This window comes from Haemaphysalis longicornis, unplaced genomic scaffold, assembly GCF_048455015.1.
Source record: "Haemaphysalis longicornis isolate Haplotype H1 unplaced genomic scaffold, Haemaphysalis longicornis Haplotype H1 scaffold_4, whole genome shotgun sequence".
NCBI lineage: Eukaryota > Metazoa > Arthropoda > Arachnida > Ixodida > Ixodidae > Haemaphysalis > Haemaphysalis longicornis.
Genome location: NW_027526361.1, coordinates 36228065 through 36249039, shown reverse-complemented (window position 1 = coordinate 36249039; position 20975 = coordinate 36228065). Strand labels below are relative to the sequence as shown.

Genomic DNA, 20975 nt, shown 5'->3' with positions numbered 1-20975 from the left:
TATTTTCGCATTTATCCTAATAATTATTTTCATCATCGTCGTAGCATGTTTATCCAGCCTCCTAGTACTCGCAATAATTGTTTCTAATATAGCTTCTTTCCGAGAGCAATACAAGAATATAACCTAATATCAGGCACCACAGCAATGACGACACCTAAGAACGCTGTTCTAGAAATCAACAAGACCGCACGTGTGCGCATACATTGATTTGGTTAAACGTCAATACTGTCACCACTTGGGTCTTGTATTACCTGCCGCGTTTGGCTTTGTATTGGGATCAATGTATTTCTCTATTGTACTTCTTTTGGCATTATTCTTGCATTGTTGTTGTTGTTTTGCAAGAAACCACATTGTTTCTTGTGTTATCGCATCCCAGTCCTCTAATATCCAGAAATTAGGCTTAAAGTGCCAATGAATGAAATGCAATTAAATAAAGGAATAATTTTATCTCGCAGACGTGGTAAAGACGAGGCAGGAGGAAATAGGCTCCGAACAGAAAGGCTGATCGACTTACAATTCAGCGTAATGATCAATTTACACCAACTCCCCCAAGCTTTAACTGCGGCGAATAATCAGCGTTTTGCGTCTCTACACTTCTGCCCTGCACGAGCAGCGTTATGGTGACTGCACTCTCGTACACCTCTCGTTAATCACCCCGAGGATGAATAGGCAGAATTCCTCTAAGAATGACCCACGCACGATCGAGCCCCATACGTTACTCTCCACTGTGATGATCCAGATGATAAACCCCTGCCTGTCACAAGATGCCAGTTCTTCGCTGCCGGAAACCCGCGCTCTGCTGTCAGCAACTTTTAGCGATATTACCAAAGATGACACAAACATTTGCCAATTAATTCGTTTTTGTTCTGTTGATTTCGTTGATAGTGTAAGTTAACAAGTGATTACACGGAGAGTGAGCACCTCGCAACACATATACTGCGTCCTTTCATGTTACTATGCTTTTCTTTTCTGTACTTCGCGCCAATTATTTCGATATCAAAGGTACGGGACACATGTCCGAGCATTTTTTAACGGGCAGACTTTATTTCACGCCTTCTTTCTGCCTGACATGATACTCGAGCAACGCCCACCGCGTGTTTTTGTTCAATGAGACCCGCAGCGGACGCTCGGACTCAGCAGAAGCGTTGTCGATTCATTACGACACCGCATTGTCAAAGTCCCGCGGATGCCGCCGCGCTGAGATCTTCCTGCTGGCAGGTTGTGGCGCTCACTCGGCTGTCGCGAGCCCGGCTCACGTCATCGAGGCATTCCAGAAACGCGGCATAGGTAAAAAGGACCCCCGACTTCGCTTTCAATGCCGGCTTCTGCGTTGCACCCACATGCATATCTGACTGCTCTCAACGATGGAGCCCTCTTCTGTGTTTATGTTTCCTTGCGGCTTGCCCACACACAATGGAGACGGATTTCAAATAGGGGCGCAACGTGTAGGTCGCTGTCAAGCTGGTACCAGCCAATATTTCTCACCAGACCTCGAAAAACACGCATGCTGCCGTCCCTGCTGGTCTTATGCGTGCTTTTTTGAACGGAAGTTAAGCGTTTGTTTTAAGTCAGTGTGGGAGGTGAAGGAGGGTGTAAAAGACGCAGCCCCATTGACGTAGGTTTTCTAAGCGCGCCTCTGCCATTTGATTAAACCAATTGATTAATAGGGTATCGGCGTGCCCTTGGCGCTCGAGTCGGGGCTGACAGCACGAATAGGAGTGTTCGTGGTTTTTCGCAACTATCCTCGCAGCACCTACCAAACCATAGCGATAGTAAATTAAGTGCCTCTCTGAGCTGTTATTTCTGGCATCATTACGGGAAATCTGAATAGCAGATAGCGACATCACAGAAATTAAAGGAAGTAGTCAATATACAGAGACTTAACTTCCGCAACACTCAATGTGATATCAGTTGTAACAGTTATTTTGTGGAATGGTGTGCCGTGTCCTTTCCCGTGTCGAAAAGTTTCGATCAACCGTTGTGTTTTATTTGGTTGCCATGATTTGGGGAGCACAATTTGTTATGATTATATCATATCCTTTGCTTCTTTAGGATAATGTTAAGCTGCACAGCGCAACATGAAGCGAACGCGTAGCTGCAAATCCACTGAGTTGGCGGCTGGGTGGTGAAGGCGTCGCATTGCTGAGCGCGAGGTCGTGCACCATGGGGTACCTTACCGCGGAGCGTTTTTTGTTCTATTATTTTGTTGTTGTTGCTGTTGAAGGCGAAAAACGAAGACGTCTGTGTGTAAAAGATTACGGCGCATGTCAAAGATCCCCAGGTGCTGCAAATTTACACCTAGCGCTTCTTCCCAACGTCAACTTTGTGAAGAGTACATAGCTGCGAAATCCTTTCAACCATTATGGGATAGCCTATTATAGCTCAGCAGAAGCCAACTGAACTCGATTGCAGTGACGCCGAGCAATAGTGACGGTCCCACCGTTGCGGCAAATCGAAAACAAAAGTGCAGTTGAGGCGAGATTGCCGTTGTATTTGTTTTTGTTTTACATATTAACCTAACTATACGTCCCTAGCAGTCTGGCTTATCGGGAAGGCCATTTCGAATGCCATAAAGCTGGACGTGGCATTCAGAATGACCTTCACGCCCCAATGCGCCCGATAATGCGTTGCATGCATATGCGAACTCAGTAAACGGGTCTGCAGCTGTTTCGTATTCGCCCGTTAGCTGGTTCGGAACGTGTGTACTTAACGACCAGAATGGCTGTCTCTACAGCCAAAAGAGCTGTTTACGTGCTGATTTTTTTATGGGCGAAAGTAATATTTCTTTTCCTCCTAAATAAACGAAGGGAAGTGGATCTACAAATTCCAAAGCAAGCTAACTGTTGGAATTGAAGAAGTGAATACTCCTGTGGGTTTACTAAAACTTATTTTCGTGGCTTCTCTGCCAAGTGTAATGTTCATATGACGCAGTATGCAAGTATTATCAGAACTCAGTGACGGTACATATATTTGAGGCTTTTTTGAGGAGTCCCAAAATACTAATGTCCCTCCCCAATTAGCTTAGCTTTACCGGGCTGAGAAGTGTAGTGAAGAATTTCCCGCTGAGGAATTTTGAACGTGAGTATTTCTTTAGGGATCCTTATAAAACCATTGGGTAAAGACGGTATTCTGCACACAACAACCGTTCGCCTGAAATACTACCGTAACTGAAATACTTAACCTAGCGTGACAACTTTGTGCCTCCACGGCATTTGTACTAATAAGTTCCACAAGAGCCTGGTCCTCTGAGTTATATGCTTGCGGGCTTTCATATATGTAACGTAGTATACTAAAACCACTTCAGCGTGGTATCGAACACACAGCACGTTTCGTCCTGCATTGTTATGTTGTGCCAAACTACTCCAGAGAAAACTGAATGTGTGATCAAAGCGTGTATATAACTCGAGACTCGAAATTTTTAGAGTAATTCGTGGTGAAATAATGCCATGTCCTGAAATGCTGGGCATGGGCAGCTTTCACGGGTGCTCGTTTTAACAATAGGTGAGTCATTCGTTTATTTACTTAAGGTCGTTCAAAGGACAATCTTTGAATTTATTTGGTTATATATTTACCAGCGTTAAAAGGAAAATATTTGAATTATCTTGTTTATATATGTAACACAGTTCAAAGGGAAATCTTTGAATTTCCTCGTTTGCTTGCTCAACACCATTCCATTGGCAATCTTTGAATTTCCTAGTTTATATGTTTAACATCGTTCAAAGGACAATCTTTGAATTGCCTTCCCTCACCTTTGGCTGATCTTCCCAAACAGGGGCAGATAGAAGAACACGTCTGTTCATAATTCAAGTCTTCTCTCATTGCTACCGTAAAAGAAGTCGGTTTCAATAAGCAGTCGCCAAATCGGCAGAGATGAAGCTGTAGAAAACTAGTGTTCACACTAAACAACTGTAAGCCCCTTTTGGCCGAATCCATATCTTGGTATATGGTGCACTCTGCCATTGTATACTAAAAGGCTAAAGCGTGTCGCATTGTATTTGGTCCTGAATCTGTCTTTAGGCACATAATGACGACATCACTGTTATAAAACATCCTGAGCCTCTTGAGCAATGCTTACGTAAGCCATAAGGATACACGGGAAAATCGAATGCCGCACTTCTTCTTGCGGAGTCGCGGTGAGTGCGAGAGTGTAAATCAAAGAGCCCCAGTATCAGGCTACTCCCCAAGCATTGTCGTAAACCGGTGGTGGCGTGTTGATCGTCTTCCGGTTAATGACTTGGATATAGATCTTGACTTTACGCCCTGCAAGTTAGCATTTTTGCTCTCTCTCTTCCGCAGCCAAAGTAAATCCTTTTTAGCCCAAATAAAAGGAGGGAAGTAGGAGATTACACATCTCTTACCTGCTTTGGATTGGATTGTATTCGATTATTTCCACTTTTTACGAGCATGTTGAACTGGGTACTGCCCAAACAACTCCAACAAATTAAACGCAATTACCTCTAGTTAGCGATCTAGTTTGACGAATCGTGGTAGCAACCAGGTTTTGTCCTAGCGGTAAAAATTCAAATGCCGAACCATTCATATATGGTGGCGGATTAGCGAGCAAAGCTGCTTTGGTTTCATCCCATGCGTTTCACACATTCACGAAACAAAAAGTTCGAGGACACTTATAAGCGCATGTTATGCGGCGGGGAAGCACGTATGTCCATTTGAACGCCTAAGACGCCTTGCTTCCGCCTCGCGCAGTAGAAAGGTTTTGTGACCTTTCTGCTTGGGACACTATCATTTACAATCCGTCTTAATAGCTTTAGAACGGCTTCAACGAGTCGCGTACACACATTGAGCCGCTGCTATAGTTCCTGTCGCTGAGTAATGGAAGTTGACTATAATTTCGCTGGTTTTCGCGGGTAAACGGTCCTTGAGATTGCATGCGGGGCATGCATACAGCGGCTAGAAGTAAGCAGCTTCGCTGTAAAGAACTGAGTCTGGTGGAACGCACTGGGTGATGGAAAATGAGCGCGTAAATTGCTTACAGGGAATCGTATTGTATTGGAGCAGCAGATGGCATTAGGTCATGAAGAAGCTGGAAGTTTCCAACGGGTTATGCTGTCGGGGTTGGTTTGTGTTAGATACCTTTCACGTATCCTAAATAACTGCTGCAGTCTGCCCAATTCTGGCTTCAACGAGTGTTTCAAAAGCTCACAGCAGTAAAATAACCCATAAAGCACCTTATACATGTTCTGTTATAAAAGCTCAGAGTGGCTCAACAATCCATAAAACACAACTTGCACACTTTCTGCTTTAAAATCTCGTAGTGGCAGAACGATCCATAAAACACCTGATACAATCAATGTTAATAAATGTTGAGAAACGATTGTTTCTTTGTGTACGTCTCTCAATCTGAAAAGACGAACAGCTTAAATATTTTACTTTGTCTTGCTTCTTTCTAGACTCCTAGACCTCAGGCTATAGTTGATTTTAGTGTACACGAGCGACAAGCAATGTATGCCATTAGTTAACTTCAGAGCAACGACTTCGCGCACTTACGAAAAGTTGGGCCACGTCACCAGCTCAAGCATTTTTAAATTAAGAATGGAGAGGGGGGGGGGGGGGGGCAGGATTTCCTACTATCACGAATAGAGTGTAGAGGTGTATTGCGTCTCCCATCGAGCTGTATGGAAAAACTGCCGGCGTGCTACCAGGCAATTCCTCTATTCCCATAGTATTTTTAGTTTTATTTAGAACAGATTTTAACTCATCCACAATTTTACCTGAAAGGCGTTGTTGGTCGCCTTTCACATCGATATGCAAGGAAGAGCATAAAAGCGACACCTATGGCGTTTCCTTGCACGAAGGGATATGCAACTGCTATCTAACTAACTATTAAAGCAAAATGAAGGAGCAGACTAACTATTAAAATTAGTTTGCCTCTTCCGTAGACCCTAATGGCTGCAAGCAAAGCCATCAGGGCCCACGGAAGGGGAAAACTAAGTTTAATAGTGGCTTCGAAACAAATTCGAAAACCAATTGCATTCTTTTTTATTGACGAGTACCGCTACTGGGTTGAACTTAAGACACGTGTCAGTGTCTCCGTCCGAGTGTGGTGACGTAACCCCGGAGTTTACCCTCACGACGATAGAAGAGTTGGTTTCGCTCTTAACCCTACTAACCCTACTGGCGTACGGTTAGTCGTGAGGACTCCCCAACACGTCCACCTGACGAAAACGAAGACTACGAGGAAACTCCATTGCTTCCGATTCTAAAGGGACCCTGCAACATTTTTTTTTTTTTCAATTTTTCTTGAAATCTTAAATTCTTGCAGAACGTAGTCACCCAACACACCCAGTACTTAGATTAGGGGGTCGCAAAGTACCTCAGCCATAAATTAGTGCTCGGTGCCCACCAGATAACTTGTGAACTCGCTCAATAGATTTTTCTCTCTTTCCCGGTCTTGGCGTGCTTCAACGGTCGAATTACGTCACTGGGGCCATGTAGCGGCTGTTGGCCGATTTTCCTTCAGTTGCAGCAATGAACGCTTTTCGATCGCAACTTTAAAAATAAAGCCACAAGAACAAAGCAGAAACGGTGCGACGAGCAAATCATTCAGTGCCGCTCCGTGCTGGCGATAACTATAGCTTTCGCAGTGCTTCCAGACTCGAAGGAAAGAGTTAAAGCGTTTATCGAAAGTGTTGCAGGGTCCCTTTAAAAAAGATTAGTATTTCTTCCTTGCCGAGCATCCGTGCACTTCGGGGAAAACATAGCTGCACTGCTCAGAGCAGTGCAAATGCCTGACGTTCTAGCTTGCTTTTAGGGTGGGCAAAGGTCCTGCTCATACTTTGTTCATTAGGTTGTTCTGTTACGGCTTCACGTCTGTTTGACCGTCGCTTTGTGTTATGTTGTGTTATGTTCATGCTGCTAAAAACGTGAAGCTTGGCCTCGTGTTATAACAGGTCGAGAATGTTACTGAAATACGCGCTTTTTAGGCAACCAGTGACTCTTCTCTTCAATGCAAGAGTGCACACTATGTCGCTTATGAACCGCGTTGAGGAAGCATGGGTACGAACTGTTGACAGCTCTTTAAAGTTTGCACGGAAGTTACAAAAATACAAGTGTACCTGGTGAAACAGGATCTAAGAATGTTCATTAATGGTTTTTTTTTCCTTTCTGTTAATTGGGACTGATGTAATTTTATTGAATAATTTTGTAGCTTTTTTCCCTCTGTACTCTTGATCATTCAATGTAAAAAGAATTTCACACAAAATCTCGTTATTTTAAAGCAAGCCTTCATGCACTGCTTTCTAGTTGGCTTATTGATCGGGCCTAATGCAACTAACCTATAGTCAAGTGTCTAACTTTGGTAAAACAGAAGGTAGAGAATAAGGGCTTGTCATATAGAGTGCAAATATTCATGTCAAACAAAGGCCTGTATATACAAAGGTGCTAAAGCAAGATAATGCTTATAAATTATCAGTACGGTTTCTCAGTTATTATAATTATGATATGCACATATGTCCGAAGCAATCAATGATCGCTTCATAAGCACCGTGGAACAATGCTTTGTAAGTAGGGGGTGACGTGTTGGTGCAGTTTTGCCCTATGTTGGTTATTGTTGGTCATTATTCGGTGAATTGGTTGCTCAAGTATCGGCTATAATGTTTCAGACGTCAGTAGTATAACCACACTCATGAACACATTGCTCCAACCTATGGTCTAATGAAAGTACTGCAACTCATGAATGAAGCTTTGTGGTACGTAACACCGCAGACATTAAACTGTCCAAAGCGGTGTCCAACTCGTCGTCCGTGTTGTTGATCCTTAGTTGAGAGGGAGAGAGAGTGAGAGGTATATCTAATGGGACTGGGTGCGTCTGCCGAGCAGACTTTACATTTTAAGTGGTTTCTAGCCAATACCACGGGACTGGTTCTTTTTTTTTTTTTATGCGCCCGCACTAAAACACAGCTTTTAGTACGTGCACACACAAGGGCCTTACGTGTTGGGAAACTTCGGCGCCTATAGTGCGGTCTTCAGAAGTATAGAGTCGGGTATATATTTGAGTAATTGTACGAAATCAGTTGGTCAGCTTGTGTGATTTAAACAAACCTTTGCATGTTGTAGGATTTCACAGAAACGGAAAGATAAAGGCAGGCTGCATGTATGTACAGATGTGTACATGTACAACAGTGATAGTACTTAGTTTACCCCAACATTCAAGCTGTGAACCCTGTTCCTGTCAACGATCAGCACGAAATGCCAAATCAGAAACCTTCAAACAAAACATATGCCGCTAAATCGTTGAGAGCAAAACCTAAACAAGGCCCGCTACCTATCATTACGTACAGGACGAACGTTTGTCGAAAACAAATGGTTTTACTACACTGCCGTCCACGCATAACACATTATATCGGCTTAGCTGCTTTTCCCAAGCCGTTAGGTCTGTATCGTGAAACGTGGGCGAGCTGCTTGCTTCGTAAGATAGCGAATAAAATATGCGTATGTGTGAATTCTCGTGCTGTTGAGAGGATTCAGAGGAAACTAACGCCAATTTCTATTTTTTGTCTAATTCCTTTTATTATCTCAATGGCGTGTCGCGTAGATAGGATACAAAACCTTTAAAATTCCGCTTACTTGCTTACGCAAGTGCCATGACTTCTGTGCTTTCCAAGAAAAGGCCACAAGTTACCAGTACAGGCGTTTAGAGCAGGTCCTAACCATGGTGTGTCAAGAAGTCAACTATTGCAAAACAACCAAGAAAGAGACATCAGTAATAGTGAAGCCGGTGTCAATAGCGTCACGGCGAAACCACGTGCTCGCCTGCGCGACGCGCGAGCGGAGCAGGGGCGAAACGGAGCAGCACACTTACATCCTGCCGGTCGAGCGTGCCGAAGATGTCGAGCTTGTCGAGGCGCACGGTTCCTTGGAAAGGCAGGAACCTGGTGCCGCGGGATATGCGGCTGTTGCTCCACACGGCTGCGGTCACTTCCCTGGCCGGTCGGTGGTGATCGTGCGTCGTCGCGTCATCGGTCGTCGTGGACGCCGGTCTGTCACTGAGCACCAAACTGAGCTCCTTGGGGATCAGAACGAACGTCTCCATCGTTCCGCACAGAGCCCCGGCGAGGCACACCGCGTCTCTTGCTCACGTTTCCGCGCAACGAGGAGGTGGCGACGACACAGCACGCGTGAGATCTACCACACGAGACCTGCAGCGGCCGCACGGAGGGAGGACGCGCCCCATAATCCTGCCGGGAGTGTCATGCTGGCCGACGGCGTGCAGTCTGGCTCGAGTGAAAGTTGGCGTGTCTCGACTGCCAAGACAGGTGGTGGCAACGGTAAGGAACTGCGGGGAGGGGAAGGACCTGCCTGAAAGGAGGCGTCCGGGCGGTACCCCAAGGTCGTTAAAGGTGCGCCGGCCCACCTGCCCGCTCGCTCCATTGGCCCGCCGCGGCGGACGCCGGCGAATCGAGAGGCCGCGCAGGTACGCCGAGCGGCACGGAGCGCCACGCGGCCGCCATTGGCCTCGGCGGACGTAGGCCGCCAGAGCCGGTCCGATTGGGGGAGCAGAGCGGGAGATGGGCAGACCAAGAAGTAAGAAAGAAAAAATAAGTCGCTGGCCGGCTTTGTTTTTCCGGAGTCTTCCGTCGTCGGCGACGGCGGTGGACGATGGCAGCTGCTGCGCCGAGGCGTCGTATGGCAACGTCCGAGCGCTCCCTCCTCGCCGATCGGACTCTCCGCATTGCGCGAGTCATGACCGCCGATTACGCTCGCTCAAGGTGTCCTGGCTCCTGTTCTCGTACCGAAGACGACCCAGGAAAAGATGACAAAACTAGCAGACAAAAATAGGATAAACGCAAGCGGCTGGCGCTTCAGTACTCGACGGCGCAATTCGCAATTGCGACTGTAGTAAACACGCTAAGAAACTTCGCGTCGACACTCATGAGGGTCCCGGTCATGCCACTAATACGCTTTGTGTAGCGGAGTCTAATATAAAGAACACGAACAATGAACTAAAAACAGTGAATGCTACCCTCCTCCTCCACAAACAACGAAAAACGAAGTCAACGAAGACCATTTTGCCTCGCCGTAGCCCATGCAATTGGTGCTTCTACACCAGTGACATAATTGATTTTTTGATGCCTCATATACGGTCTCTAATCGACCCTCGAAACAAATTTCCAGAAAGACACCTTTCAAAGCGTTGTCATACTATTACCGTTTGTTCAAAGTGCAAAATACGAACTCGACAAGCGTAACACGCAAAGGCGCACGCAATCGGCGGATATACAAACAAAGGATGCGTTAAATTCCAATGGGGCAAATTGGTAGAAAATCTCTTTAATGTAACACTCTGGAAGCCCTGACCGATTTGGGAATTCAGCATTTAAGGCTTCTGCTCGTTCATAGGCGGTTGCTTTTGTTTCTGCTATAGCCATAATGACACACAACACGAAAACATTTTTACGCGTGATGTATTTATTTTCAAGCTAGCGTACGCTGCTCTCCTTTGATTTCATGGCTAGTGAGAGGGACACGGAAGAGAGTATGCGAACATTGTGTAATCATTTGGTCACGCTAAAGGTTGCATTGTAACGCACACCATAAGATTCTTTTCTCTGCTTTGGAAGGGGGGGGGGGGGGCGAAGTCTAATCGGTAGGTATCTTTGCCGAGAAAAAATTGTTTATAAATTACGGTGTCGTTTCCTCTGCCCCTTACCCTAGCGATTTTAGGGCCGAAGCCCCTTAGGGGCTCGGGCTGTCAACATCTCATGTAGTCGCGGTACCAAAGTACCGAGACACTCGTTTGCGTCACGCCCTAGAACGTAACGCGTACTAAAAAAAACACCGGAACACTCGTTTACGCCTCGCGCTGGAACGCTTCGTAACGCGCGCACACACACACACACACACACACACAAAAATACCTGGACACACTTTTACGCCTCGCGCTGGAACACTTCGTAACACGTACTAAAACAAAAACACCGGAATGCTCATTTACGCCTCGTGCTAGGACACTTCGTGCTTCCAAGACACGATACAATTACAGCCAAGCTTTATATATATACCTCTACGCCCTAACGGTTGCATCTCCGTTGGCAAAAAATGCCGAAGCGCCAATACATTTTCATCTCCGTTGGCAAAAAACTCCAAGGCGCCAATACATTTATACACTGCATGCTTCGCCCCTCCCCAGGTTTCACGTTGGTGGAGATGGCCCGGAATTTTTTCGGTGAAGTATACCCTCTAACGAAATTTCTCGCAAGTGCGCAGTTTGGTAATTACCGAAGTTTGAGAACGCCTATATTTTGTGTCATTACAGTCGCTAAGTTAATATTCCCGTTGACTTTTCCGCAAAACCTATATTATTAAGAAAAAAGCAATGTGTTAGCGTACCGGTATTATAGCATACCACATTAGAGTACCGCACTTGGATAAATTACGTGCTCGTCTACTTGAAGAAACACGTAGAAATGCCGATAATTTCAATTATGTTTTCTAACCGGTCGCAGTGTAGCCGGGTTTTCTTGTATTTGAAATGTGGACACTCGGTACGTTGGACAGTCATATCAATACCTTACGACATCATCCGTGCAGCTTCTTCCAAGAGGCTGAAGCGCGTTTTAGTGGGTCAGTCAAGTTTCTGGTCGATCCCGAAGCGTTTAATTATCACATGTAACTTACTCAGTCACTATTAAAGTAGCAACAATATGACTGAAAATCACGAAGCGGCCACAGAAAGTGCGAAACAGGAAAGAAGCAGCATTGGTGAAAACTAAGCTCCTCCTTTGCACGAAGATGTCCTCCGGCTATAGGTTATTTATCGCGATTTCGAAGAAGGGCACTTCTGTAAATCTGTAAATCGGGCTTGCAAGGAGCATGAATGTGCACTTACAATTTAACAATTTGTTTTCTTTTTCTGGGTTTTCGTAGCATGTATTACACAAACTCTCAGACCTGCCAACTGAGCAACAGGAAAACTGTAGCGGGCGGGATGGGGGTTGGTGTTTTCCTTTAGTTTACATTTCGGAAATGACTGAGACTGGAGACTGACATCAGAAAAGGTTAGGGGTGTTGCATTGTGTTGCATTGTGAGACAGGGAGACAGATGCAAACGCTGTTCTTTTTTTTTATATGACGTTTTTATTTCTGCTTTGTACAGGTTCCGTTTCCCTCGCTGTACGGTGTCGAACGCGTTTCAGGGCGAGCCTTTGTAAGCTATAAACAACATTCCGGCTGTGCGCACGGTACTATAGTGCCCAAAAATACTTAGCAATACTATACGGTTTGGTTACAAGGAACTCAAAGTATGACGGCGAGCGCTCTTCCGCAGCTCCGCAAATGTCGCAGAAGGAAAGATTGTGAAATACGCGCGTGGAAAAAAAAAAAAAAAAAGACTTAGCTGTTGTGGCGACCACTTTTTGGGAGATTCGAAATGGCTTTCGTGCAATTGGGAGATGTGGTTGAAACTCGGGAGTCTCCCGGACCATTCGGGCCCAGTTGGAGGGTATGAACTCTGGTCTGTAATAGCAGGTAATAATTAAATTACAGTTGTCAGGGAAAGAAAGAAGAAACTATACGCGGGGTGATTTAGTTAGTAATCTAAACGCAAAATTGTATTGCGTTGCTTTTTTCTATCCAAATATTGTAAACTAGTTTGGCTTTGTGCTAACTTTGGGTATGCCGTGGTATGATTTGAGTATGCATAGTAACTTTGGATATGCTTTGGGTATATGCCATCACCGCCATGGAATGCTTCAAACATTAGGCACATTGAAATGGGCTGGTGGAACTTCACAAGGGACATATATTTCACTCGCCACATAGTTCTATGACAGGAACAAACCACTATTTTTAAGTGGGTTTAAGGGTCCGTCTGACATTATTTGCAAATGAATATTTAACTTCCAGGTGAATATCTACAGTAAATTTAGATATTTTAAGTTACTAATTTATATGATTACATTGACAAAATGCAAGCAAATGGTCACCATCACTGCCCACTTAAAAGAAAAAATTGAATCTAACTCGTGGTTGGGGTAGCGTCCGCTAAGTATAAGTGTACGCCTTCAGATGCGTCACCGTACGAGGTTATACGGCGCCTAATGCCGGTTGTGAAACGTGACGTCGAACACCCAGGTATTTCAGGGTCAGACTTGGCGACGCAAATTTCTAGCCACAACCTAAGATACATTTTTTTAAGTGTGCCTCGGGTTACTTTACTTCAATTTATTAATGAAGACATATACCCTAAACCAGTGATTAAAAATTTAATTTCTGATTTTTTAAAATAACAACCTTGCCGGTACATATCCTATCGGTCAATCGCAAATAAGGTTCCCGTGGCCTCAAAACATAACTACAGAAACAATTTTTTCCTACTGCGATAGCTTTCTTGTTTAAGAAAACGTGGCTGCTTAAAATAAATTGCCCTGTAGCCTTGCATTGCTTATCGAGATGCGTCAGTTTGGTTCCTACTATTGTCATTAAACACCCAGAACGCATTCTCGCCCAAGCAGTACGATCCACTCTGTCTGCACTGCGGATAACCATGTACCTCTTTTACACGGTACGGGCCATTTTCCGATTCGCCTGTTGAGCAGTGGGAGGAGGAACTGACCAACTCCGATCGACCGACTCAGCTTCGGCACATTCTACATGCGGAGGTGGCAGCAAAATCCAAAAAAGACCTGGAATAAGGACTACGTACTCACAATGCCTTTTTGTCCATTAAAAATTTGTTCTCTCTTTCCCCCCACCCTCTCCCTCCCTCTCTTGATATCGAGACGCAAATTTTATAAGCTACCCGTGCTATACCAGCCCAAGCGAGAACAAAATATTGCTCCTCCTGCCGATCATACCGAGCTGGGCCGATCATACCGAAGGGGCAAAAATGACCACGCTGTGAGCATTTGTCTACAGTGAGGGAGCAACGGAAAAGAAAAAAAAAAGTGAGGGAAAAGGTGTGCTACGGCCACTCCAAATTAGTCACGCGACAGTGCGCCTGCTACCGTGACATTTATGTGAAAGGCAAGGTGGAGGGGTTGGAGCAGTATGGACTGCAGGACCAGGATAATTCGTGCACGGGTTCCCCGAAAGCCTAACATTTTTGTGGCGTGCCTTACAACCAGTTTAGGATTGCCGTGGCGGCCGCTAAGAGGACCGGTACTGCGAAAAGGTGGCATCCCCACTTACGTCTAAAAAAAGCCACGAATTTTGTTTTTGCGTTCCTGTGACGAACTTTCTCAAGTGACAAACTGGCTTATGACGAATGATCCTATGTCACCAAACGGCCTATTATGCACCGGCCTATGACGAAACGCCATGTGACGAACGGGCCTACACCCATGCAAACTGAACCTCAAAAACTGAAACACGACTGTCGCAGATACCGCCAAACCAGCCTATTCAAATTTTATTCTTCTTATAATGGCAGAAAGCGAGTCCGCTGACCATGATATGCGTGATTTGAAGAGTTAATTGGCGATGGGGTGACCGATAGCAAAGAAGGAGCGATTCCTGGAGAGGGGGCGCCGTTGGCAAGACCGCGACGCGCGGAAGGGGGTAGCTAGCAAGTTTGTTCCTAGATGGGGGAGGGAGGGGCCCTGGCCCGACGATATTTGTCACTGTACCCTCAGGGGATTTTTGGGCGGCTTTTTGTTGGGCATTTGAGAGGGTGTGTGAGCTCCCGGTGAATGTATCGCTTTTTCTTGCATCAATGCGGTGACGCTTCGGAAACCGCGAAATCTGCTGGGCGTGTAAGATTTTCCGCGGAAACCGAAAATAATATGACTGAAAAAAAATGTGGGGGAGGTTGAAACTTGAAGACGGGGGGGGGGGGGGGGGGGGTTGGGGCTGCTGGTACAAAGAATTAAAATAAAATGAAAGTAAGCGTGTAAATACAAACCGAAGGTTGGTTGGCTCGAACACGGTAAGAAAAGGTATTTGTGCGCACAACCCGTGCGCGCTGCAACTGTTTTCAAAAAGGTCCGTTCTCATTCCACGACAACATCCTAGACTTGTCCGTTTAACCTTAGCGTGACAGCTTAGTCTACATAAAACGCTTCATAAGATTATCTGCATTTCTGGCGGGCAATCGAATGTTTGTAAAGCTGCTTTCTTTGGATAGTGAGAGAGTGCCTTTTATTTAGAGAAAATTGCCCGAAAAGTGCATTATGCCATCGTAAACACGGGCTAATTATTTTAGCCGATTTACGTGCCGCAAAAGTGAACGAATATAAATTGACATTTTGTGCGAAATTTAACAAAAAACATGCGCGAAAAATTCAATCAGTTGGCTGCATAATAGGCGTTCCCTGAACGAGGTATTAAACAATTTTTTTCAAATGTTCAATTTATAAAAATAACTGGCAATAATCAAGCCCGGCATCAAATTAAAAGTGCAATAGCTGCGCTAGATTGTTGTCCATAGCCCACGTTATGCGAAAATAAAAATTTATAATGGCTGTTTCAAACAACCATGCACCCGACAATTCGGTCACCAAAAAATTCCGCCATCTCAACGAAGTGAATGATGATGAGAGGGGCGAAGCAAAAATGCTTATCGGTAAAACCGTGAAACATTCGCCAGCACATCATATAAAGACTCGACACGTCAAACTTTCCACCGCTCCGTTGACAAGCCCGTCGACGACGTCGATGTTTGTCGTGATTATGTAGGGGTTGTTTGGGACGATGAGAATCTCCATGGGTAAGTTGGCGAATTCGGTGTGTGACATTTTAGCCACCTTGGCCGTCGCCTTCTGCAGAGCATCTTGTGTCGTGTACCCCCGGTACGTGTCTTGAGCGCGCAGGCGACAAACGACAACCTCTTCTTCTTCCTCTCCTCCTTGTTGGGTAGCAACGAGCGCGTTGAACGTTTTGTCCTCTTCGGCCAATCTTTGGTTGGCCAATCCCTAGGGGGATCCTGCCACAATCATCATTAATGTGCCGTGCCGTATACAGCAGCAACGAGGGACGGGACAGGGCCCGAGAAAGAGGAGCTTCGCCCCTAAAAGTTTGCGCACCGAATTGCCCGTGTACCGTATGTCCTGCAACGAAATGCCCGTACACCGATATATATGTCCGTGCACCGAAATGTCCACACAGAAGCCGCTTGCACCAAAATGTCCTAGACCCGCATTGGAGGTCTGCGCTCACCAGCTCGGCACCGGAGCGTCAAAGAGCCAGGGTGCAACAAGCCCTGGAATCAGCAAAAGCTGGCGGCCTCCGAGACGTAGGAAACTGACCACCATCCCTCCCTCCCGTCCTTCAACTTAGTAAACCTGCCCAGTTCACGCACTCGGAAACCCAGCAAACGTTTATTCCGTCCTCTTCTTCCTCCTTCCCTCTTTTTGTCCCCCTCCCTTGAAAGCTATGGCATCGGAATGGGCATCATGAAATAACAGAGCGCTTGTCTAAGCGCACAAGCATAATCAAGAGCGTTTAATTGCTTATATTTTCTCATTGAACGCCAACAGCTCAAGCCACGAAAAAGAGTTGTATTTCAAACGTGTCGTTTCCAAATTGCCGAATTGTTTAATCGAAGAGGATGTTGATTGTGGGAACTTGGGCGGCCTTTTCTTTATGAACAGAAATTTGACCAACCTCACAACATCCCCCTCCTCTTCCCACCGCTTATGCCCACTGCGGTGATGCTGGAAACCTGTGCAGGTTTCGAATTGGCGAATTAGCTAAACAGGAACTTTGTTCCCATTCGCACACTAATTGTTTGCAATCGCAGAAGGTCTGCTAAACGACCAACCGGACTGTTCTAACGTGTTGGGCTTAAATAAATATACACCTAAATGTCACCAGGTTATTCTGTACGGAAACCGGGGTAACCCGGCTCAGCAGACACGATCTGAAACCAGATGATGACCGGTATACTCTAGGGACTGGTGTTGACAACGAGGTACTATGGTTCGTACGAGCTCTTTGGTAACTATTCGTGACCATCATAACCTATCGACTGAGGAGGTTTTTTGATCGTCTGCTACCTCATTTTTATCTTTCCTATCGTGAATCGCCATCGCGTGTTTCTTCGTATTCCAGGTGGCGCCATCGTTCCAAGAACAGCTTGTACGTCCAAATCAGCCGCCATTTTCCCATGGGCGAAAATTGTTTCATTTTTTTTTTTCAGAATAAGCAAGGAAGTACCGTTGCTGCTCCCGGTGTCAAACAAAGTCGACCACAAAATGCGACCTTTATGTGAAGTTTGAGCCCGAATGAAGCAAGGTTCGGTCAAGAATTTTTTAAAACTGTTCCGTTTATTGATGTAACCCGTATACAAGAAATGAAGGGAAAATAAAAGAAAGCCAGTAATGTTAACCAGACTATGGCCTAGCTTGCTATCGCATACGGGCTACGGCCCGTTCGTCACATGGCGTTTCGTCATAGGCCGGTTCGTAATAGGCCGTTTGGTTACATAGGATCATTCGTCATAGGCCGGTTCGTAATAGGCCGTTTCGTCACATAGAATCATTCTTCATAGGCCAGTTTGTCACTTAGGAAAGTTCGTCACAGGTGCACAAAATGAATGTCCACGTGTTTTTTTTTTTTTTTTCGACTCGGAATAGAGAAGTGAGGCACAGGTATAGTCAGTTCATTTTTTTGTACTTTGGGCCATACATCTAGCAAAGCTCAACAAAGAATGCAAGCCAGAGTGGGCAAGTAGGGTGGCGTGTTCGGACAAGATTATAGATACGAGTTCAACAACCCAAGAGAGTAGTAGTAGTAAAGTCCTTTATTGGGATGGGACGGCCGGTTGGCCAGAGAGAAAAGTGAGACAGGGGCGTAGCCCAACAAAGTTCTTGGAAGACGGGCCAGGCGTCTGGTTCAAGTGGTACCGTAATAGGGAAAGTGGTAGCACCGACCTTCTCGTTCTTGGAAATTTCACATGGGCCACTTAGTGTCACTTATTAGCGGTTTAATACAAGTGGTGCAACTAATTATTTGATGGACCTTTCTCCAGTAGCCATCTACGCATGCGCGTGGCGCCAGTCCGCAATTCTTGGCAGTAGCTCTCGGGCAAAATAAACAAAAGGGCGCCCCCTCAGCTAGCTGCTTGGGGAGCGCATATGCCTCCTATAGGGCTGCACGTTCTTATATCCTCCTATCGGACAGTTCGAGTGAGTTCTTATGTGCACTATGTGCACACAAAAAAAGGCTTTCCAAGGAAAGGGGCAAAAATGACCACGCTGTGAGCACTTGGCTACCACTGAGTGAGCAACGAAAATGAAAAAAAAAGTGAAGAAAAATGAGTGCAACGGCCACTGCAAATTAGTCACGCGAGCGTGCGCCTGCTACCGTGACATTCATGTGAAAGGCAAGGGGGACAGGAGGGAGCCGTATGGACCCATCGCATACGTGGGAAAAGGGGAAAATGAAAAGAAAAGAAAAAAAATCCTCCCACATTTCTAAACTTCGCTTATATACAACGTAACTAATTATACTTATATATAAGACATATGCAACTTATACACAAGAATTATATACAACTTATATGCAAGGCAACTTACGAGGCTGGCAGCGCCATGGGGCTTACCAAAACTTTCCAGGGTTGAGCTAGGCCGTCGTCGAGGGGACTGCTTCCCACGGCGAAGAGCAAGATAAACAGCAAACGACCCCCTTCCTTTCGCCTGGTCCAACATACGAAGCCTGGGTGAGGGAAGGGGAAAAATAAAAGAGAAGCAACAAACAGCCGGACAGAGTACATCGCACCCTGAACGAGGCAGGGGCGTTCCGAGAACATATCTGTTAGTGGCCGGCGACCACATACTAGGCCAAAGGACGCCTGGTCCTCTGCCTAAAGCTGGACGGGGCCTTGCTCGTTTCCTGAGGCGCATCGCGTCCCGCCGACGTAATTGTTAACACACTCCTCCTAGGGTGGCGACGTCTCCGCATTTCCGTCGCGGGGTCGCAAAAGTAAGAGAAAAGAAATAAAATCGTGACCGCCTGGGGGCGAAACCTTACAGAATGGCTGGTTCAGCCAACGCCACGAGGATTGTGAAAGTGTTTCAAGAAAGCCACGCTGTTTCTTTTAAAGCAAAGTTTACCACTTTCGTCCAGCGGTTTCGCGGTGGATGCGCAAGTTAAACTCTTTACCGGCGACACACCCCTCGCAGAGCATCACGTGATTCACCGGGCCCGCTGTCGGAGCTACGCACAAGGCCTCGTTTTAAGTTTTAAGTCGTTTCGCGACTTAGCGGCGGCTCAGCTGATGCAAAACTCCTCACAGATACGCGCGCACAACTCGGTCGCGTATTACCCATGCACACCCACGAGGTAAAAAACCAGTTCGGTACCCGAAACTGGCCTTTTGGGCTAATCCTCCGTAACGGGGGTAGGCCCGTTTGTCACATGGCGTTTCATCGGTACAGGGCGGTTCGGTACAGGTATTTTCGGTATGAAAACGAATTCGAGCGAGCGTTTGAAGCAGCAAAATTGGCGCGCATTTTTAACATGGGAGTTGCAAGCACGCAAATCGAACCTGTTTATTATAACTCGTATTTCTTCGTTATTTTAGGCCAGTAAAAATTTGTGGCCTTGCCGAAAAAACGCCTATCTTTTTGGATAACAGTAGCCAGAAAAAGTATAGCTCGTTGATTACTTCCTTTCTTTAGCGATAGTATCTTCATGTATTTTCTCTCGCTTATTTTATCAATAATCAGCGACAGTAACTGTTTTTCGCACTTTCCAGACACTACAGTAACAGCTGCGTAATTAAGCGCCACCGCAGGGGCAATGGAACCTGTATCTTTCCAACGTGATGACGAAGAAGATCTTACAGTATTTTGGCATTCCGTATTTGTGGGCGTTGCTTTCTTCTGATAACGCAATGCACATACCGAATCATTCTAAATTCATTACCGAAGGCACCTGTTGTACATTGTCGCACGCTTCCGTCCCGGCCTTATCGTCGTTAGCACTTACTATGCTGGGTTTACTGTTTTTTTTTTTTTGTGAATTGGAAGTTGAAAAGGCTCTTGTATAATATTCAAAGCTATCTGCAAAGTTTCCTGCAACGTGCATACATATATTTTGTGCAAGGACTGGTCGCTTGTGATTTTCAGCGTTCTGCCGGAAATTACACTTGTCATAATTTGGTCGGGTTTTATTCCTATCAGAGATAAATGTCACCTGCAGCTCCCCACCATCAGTATTTTTTAAAGACGATAGTCTTTCTTGGGCTCATTAAACGCGGAAAATTTGGCCTCTCTGTGTCAGTTTGTCTGCCTGTCTGCATGACCCTCGATTCAGCCGCCCGGACAAAGTTATTCCAGAAATGATACGTTTATAGGTAGCATTTTATAAACGCGGTGTTGATTAACGTGCTGTGACTGTGTTGATTAGCTCGCATCATACATTCGCGGGGACTTTAAACGTATCGTGGCCCGTAAAGGCCGCGGATCTGTCAGTCCGCTCTGATTACAATCCCCCCTAAACAGTAAATCAGAAAATTTTCCCAAATAATGGCAAGAATATTCTCTTTTTAGTATTTGCTAAGCCTTCGCTCCCCCTCCCCCCCCCTCCCCCTCAGCTACAGGAAAACTGCCCAACTAGAGTAACTACCCCTACGATTCTTACGGTCCAAATTTGTGTGTGGACTTCAAAATTTACTTTCGTTGAACTTTTTAAAATTGTAACATTCAAATTAACAGCACAAATCCTTTATTCTCAGGGTTGCTGAAACAATTTGAATGGCGAGATTGTTTCGTTGATTTTCCGCCTTGAAGGCCATGAAGACCGAAGTTTGAACTATACCAAAAATTTTACACGTGCTTCACCCAGAACTCTATCCGAGTGGTGTGTGCAGTGTTTGCTCAGTGGGTCCGGCGGACCAATGGCACATCATGTGGGACTATGCCAGGTTCCCGAACGAAGCTACCTCCAGGACATACCCGCCCGAACTTCAAAGTGCAGTGCAGTGTACAGACAAGGACACTCAACTATGGGCCGTCCAGCAGGCCCGGGGTGCGCTCGAAAAGCACAAGCCTCACGACCCGCCACAAACGGGCCGAACT

At 45.8% G+C, this 20975-nt stretch overlaps 1 protein-coding gene across 2 annotated transcripts in view; it reads right to left on the bottom strand.

The window, feature by feature from the left end:
- LOC144178501 (uncharacterized) overlaps positions 1-9294 on the bottom strand; it is a 107379-nt gene extending 98085 nt beyond the window's left edge. Inside the window, exon 1 of one of the 2 annotated variants that reach the window (XM_077706414.1) lies at positions 8819-9294. In XM_077706414.1, coding sequence (XP_077562540.1) covers positions 8819-9049 — 231 coding nt within the window. In that variant the 5' untranslated portion in view covers positions 9050-9294. The remainder of the gene's footprint in view (positions 1-8818) is intronic. The other variant, XM_077706413.1, reaches the window with a different exon arrangement.
- Positions 9295-20975: the final 11681 nt, after the last annotated feature.